This window comes from Monoraphidium neglectum (genome assembly GCF_000611645.1).
Source record: "Monoraphidium neglectum strain SAG 48.87 unplaced genomic scaffold scaffold03873, whole genome shotgun sequence".
Taxonomy (NCBI): domain Eukaryota; kingdom Viridiplantae; phylum Chlorophyta; class Chlorophyceae; order Sphaeropleales; family Selenastraceae; genus Monoraphidium; species Monoraphidium neglectum.
The window spans coordinates 1-4,857 of record NW_014009756.1 but is presented as its reverse complement, the minus strand read 5'-3'; the positions used below and the strand labels follow the sequence as shown (position 1 = coordinate 4,857).

Sequence of the window (4,857 nt, the reverse complement as noted above, 5' to 3'; positions counted from 1 at the left end):
GGGGGGGGGGGGGGTTGAAGCTTGTGAGGGCGGAGGCGTTGTGGAGAGTGGCGCGCGTGGGTGCTGGGTGAGCACGCATGAGCGCACACTCATACACACAGACACACACACACGCACAAACGCACACACTTGAACACACACACACACACCTGGACATATACACATGGAAACACACACACACACACACACACACACACACACACACCCGTGCGTGCAAACACCCCGACACAAGAACTCACACACACACATGCACACACAAGAAGACACACTCGCTTACACTCTGCCTGTGACCATATCTGCCGGTCTCTCTCAAAAACAACCCCACAACGCAAACGCCCTCACCACACCAATACCCCCACCACGCAAACACCCCCAACTTGCAATCAGCATCGCGCGTGCGCCCGCACCTCGTCGTCGTCCTCGTGGATGGCTGTGTCAGAGGCCGCAAGCGTCTTCTCGTCCGTGAACAGGGGGTCGCCCGCGGTGTAGTGGTCCATGATGGCCGCAAACACCTGCGCATTGGGGGATGAGGGGGCCGGCAAGGGGCGACAATAGGCAGCTTCAAAAAATGCCAGCCGGAGCCGTGCGAGCCGGCGAGGCAGGGCGGCGCCCGGAGGGGATGGGCGCGCGCATGGTGTGGCACGGCGGCCTCAAGGCGCGCCAGCAGATCTAGGGCGGTGCGCTTGCGGAACATGCGCCAGGGGCGCAGGAAGAGGAGCCGACCTGAGGCTTCAGCACGGCCCACGCAACGTCGTCGCTTTTGGTGACAGTCACGAAGTCGCTGCCGTAGAAGATGCCTGCAGGTGTGAGCAGGGATGGGCGTTGGGGTTCAAAATTGTGCTATTTCAAGAGGGGGGGGTCAGGGGGTGCGAAGGGACCATTTGATGGCAGGCAACCGGAGCCGCTGCTGACCGGCTGCTCCCTCGCTGTTGAATCGCGTGCCACCGCAGGTCCCCAAAATGCAACTTTCCCAACGCCTGATTAGAATGCCGCTTGCATTGCCACAGTACCCCGCGCTGGCCAGCAAATCAGCAGCAGCGCAACACCCAGCCCACCTGTGACGCCGTCGATGGCGAAGAGCCGCTTGGCTAAGGGAGAGGCCATTGCAGCACGCGCGCTGGCAAACTCAAAGCTGCCGCTCTGTCAAGATATGAAGCAACCGGCAGTGAGGGCGGTCGTGCACGGCTACAAGCTCGCACCGCAATGCTGCACAAAGCAGGCCGGGGTATGGCGAGAGCGAGGCTGCAGCCAATGCTGCGTGCATTCATGTGCTCTGTGCCAGCTAGCGGAGGCTGGTGTCCTTATGAGTGGGGCCCACCTGCATCACGGGCTTCCCAGGCACGAACATGAGGCTCTGGGGGTTGGGCGTCGGCTGCGTCTGGATGAACATGCCGCGCCGCGCGTGCTGCTGCCACGGGCCGCCCGGCGCCGCCCATGCTGCTGTAGAGCCCAGCAGCGATGGGTGGCCCCAGCGCTGCTGCTCCTGCTGCTGCTGTTGCTGCTGCTGCGAGGCGCCCCGGTGCGGCGCGGGCATGCGCCAGGGCAATGTAGTCGCCTGTGTGTAGGTGGTTCTGATTACAGCCAGCAGCATGGCGGGGTCGTGCGCGCACAGACGCCTTGCGAAGCGTGCGCATCGCCGCAACGAACAAGCGGCACCGCACCGTTGCCAGGCACCGCAGCTGCTGCTCCGCCATGTGACAATTCGCCACCAGATATGCTGCTGCACGCCTCATCTTATAGTACCAGCCTGGATCGCTTTGGAGGTGTGGTATCGTATCCGTGTGATCTCGTGCTTTCTTGGGGTGTGTACGTTGATGCGAATGAGCTTCAATGCACAACTTGCGTAGTGTTGTGATTGGAGCTCAGCTCAAGCTAGATATATCGGTATTCTGTGAGAACAACCAGGTGTCCTCATCACTGTCGCAAGTTGCATTCACGCAGCTGCAGCAGTGCCACGCCATGGAACCGATCGAGGGTGCATGCGTGGACCTCATCATCAAGAGCCCTTCTAGGCATGCAGACTGGCGCCTCAACTGCGTGCCGGCCAGCGCCACCGTGGAGGAAGTGCAACGCCTCATTCAAGACGGGCTTGACGCGCCCTGCCAGCAACAGACGGTGCGACGCATGCATGCAATCACCCTAATCACTCTGTTGTCCTGTATATGAGTCCAGTCGCCGCAGCGGTGCGCCTTTGGGGACACGCCTCGGGCCGTCGCATGCCTGCGCCATGTTTGTGCACGGCGTGTGCAACCGTGCACGGCTCCGCCTGCCTGCCTACCCTCGCAACCTGGACCCCCCTGCCTGCCCTGCACGCAGCTAATATACGGCGGCAGGGTGCTGAAGAACCCTGGGGAGCGGCTGGCAGACATACTGCCCCAGGTGAGCCCCCTTCTTGCTGCCCGGACCGTGTGCGCCGACGCCATGTCACCCCGCGGCTGCGCCCGCTTGAGTGGGACCAATCCGTCCGCCCAGCCGCTACAATGGCGCCAGGGCGCCACTGATGCATGCTACCAGCCGACTGCCCGACCCACTCGTACACCGCACTCGCCCGTATCCCCCGCAGCCGCTTGACACCCAGCACCCCCACAACCTGCACATGGTCCTTCGGCCAATGGCCCCGCCGGCCCCTCGGGGGCTGGACAGCAGCTCAGGCACCTCCGGTGCCGCCGCGGCCTCTGCCACGGCGACTCCCCGCGCCGCGGCGGCAGATCGCGCGGCGCCGCCGCCCACGCCGTCGACCCCTGCGCTCGTGTCGAGGGCAGGCAGCACGGCGCCCGCCACAACCTCCATGGAGCCGGCGTCCCCTTCCGGGCTGCAGGGTCCGGCTGAATCGCCTGCGGCGCCGGGTGCGGACACTGGCTTGGTGACAGCCGCAGCTGCATCCGGTGCAGTGCCGCCACAGCAGCAGCAGCAGCAACAGCAGCAGCAGCAGCAGCAGCAGCAGCAGCAGCCCTTCGGCTTGCTGCCAGGTGCTGCATCACCCGCACCACTGGTGGGTGCGATCCCGCCGCTTTTCATGCTGAACCCAGTGGTAGCGGCAGCCTACCAGGCAGCATACTCCGCAGCGATCGCCGCCGCCCAGGGCATGGCAGCGCAGGCTGAGCGGCAGTCGAGCGCTGCTGCCGCCGTTGGCACCAGCACCGCAGGAACAGGCGCAGGCGCGCATGCGCCCGCCGCGGCGGCCGCGCGTCCGCTGCTGGCAATGGCGCCGCCCTTCGCGGCACCCGCCTATGGGTTTTACCCCTACTTTGCCCCGGCTGCCTATGGCACGCAGTCAGCAGCGATGCAGCAGCTTCCTTATCCGCTCCAGGGCTTTGGGTTTCAGCAGCAGCCTTTCAATCTGCAGCCACAGCTGCCCCTGCAGCCCCAACAGCAGGAACAGCAGCAGCAGCTGCTGCAGCAGCAGCAGCAGCAGCAGCAGCCACACGAGCAGCAACAACAGCAGCATGAGGAGCCACGATTGCAGCAGCCTCAGCAGCAGCAGCCGCACCACCACTTGCACCACCACCATCACCACCTACGACAGCAGCAGCAGCAGCAGCAGCAGCAGCAGCAGCAGCAGCAGCAGCCTCCTCACCGTGACGCGCTGGTGGGCATGGTGCAGATAGCGGGGGACGGGCAGCCCGACCCCCAACAGATGGCGGAGGCCGCCAGGCAGGCGCTCGCGCAGGCAGGGTGGCCGGCGGGCATCCGCTACCGCCTGCAGCCCGCCGCGCCCGGCGTCGCGCGCGTCATCGCTGAACTGCCCGCGGGCGCGCCGCCGCCGCGCGGCGGCGCCGCGCCCGGCGCCGCGGGCGAGGGGCGGGGCGGCGGGGCTCGGGCGTTCACGCTGACGTTCAGCCTGAGAGGGTTGCTGGGGCTGGCGCTAGCTGCTTATCAATGCTACCTGGCCGTCACCCTGCTGTATGAGCACTCAGCAATGCGGTGGGCGGTCTTCGCCCTTGCCTGCTTCGCGGCGGTGCGGGCCCTGCGCAACTGGCAGCAGGCGCGCGAGCGGCAGCAGGCACTGCGTGCGCTTGCCGCCGGCGACACCGGCCTGCCGGCGGCGCGGGGCGCGCTGCAGGAGGGCGTGGATGTTGTGATTGCGTTTCTGACGTCGCTGCTGCCCGGCCGCGCCGACGGTGGGCACGGCGCGCCACGGCCGGCGGGGGCAGAGTTTGCTCTCTTGCAGGAGATGTTGGACAGGGAGGCTCAGGCGGCGGCGGCGGCCAGAGCGGATGCGGGGCCGGATGGCGGGGGTGCGGAGGGCGGGCGCATGCGGCAGGGCGAGGAGGAGGAGGAGGCACCGGCCGTGCAGGGTCGCCAGGCGTAGGATTGGGCTGAGAGGGCGTGCTCGTGAAATAGCTTGCCGCTGCCATGCTCACTTGTTGAGACAGTGTCGTGAGGGCCGTCGCTGCAGTGTTTATGCGTTTGAAGATTCCATGTTGTTGATTGCTGCTGCTGTGCTAGCATGTGACAGGCATCGCAGGCAGCAATTGTTGCCGCTGCGTTCTCGGTGACCAGCACAAGAGTTACAGGTCCGAAAACTCCCCCCGAGGCGCACGCCTAGAGCGCGCAACCCAGGCCGCCAGACCCCTCGCGGACCCTGCCCGACGCACAAAAAACACCTCACAAACCTACTTGCGCCCCTCATGGGCCCCCACGCACCCCTCCCCGCCAGCGCTAACTCTCAGCCCCCCCTGCCGTCCGAAATGCAGTGACAGAGCGTCAGTTGGTCATCAGTGGGTAACGGCACATGCATCAACAGCTCCATAATACTGGAGTGACTGTCCTGACCAAAAGGCTGTGACCAAAACTATGAAGGCCAGTTGAGGTTGCGGGGCTCTGTGCTTTGGGTGGATTGTGCTGTGCTGGTGT

General features: G+C 65.5%; 2 protein-coding genes across 2 annotated transcripts; one reads left to right on the top strand and one right to left on the bottom strand.

The window, feature by feature from the left end:
- Positions 1–383: 383 nt before the first annotated feature.
- MNEG_13514 (NifU-like protein 5) lies at positions 384–1,591 on the bottom strand (the record flags this gene model as incomplete). Its single annotated transcript, XM_014038015.1, has 4 exons — positions 384–512; positions 724–797; positions 1,056–1,140; positions 1,319–1,591. 4 exons carry the CDS (start codon positions 1,589–1,591, stop codon positions 384–386), a joined length of 561 nt encoding a protein of 186 aa, XP_013893469.1.
- A 1,692-nt stretch (positions 1,592–3,283) lies between these two features.
- On the top strand, positions 3,284–4,312 carry MNEG_13513 (hypothetical protein; the record flags this gene model as incomplete). Its single annotated transcript, XM_014038014.1, has 1 exon — positions 3,284–4,312. The coding sequence occupies one exon, from the start codon at positions 3,284–3,286 to the stop codon at positions 4,310–4,312; it is 1,029 nt and encodes a 342-aa protein (XP_013893468.1).
- Positions 4,313–4,857: the final 545 nt, after the last annotated feature.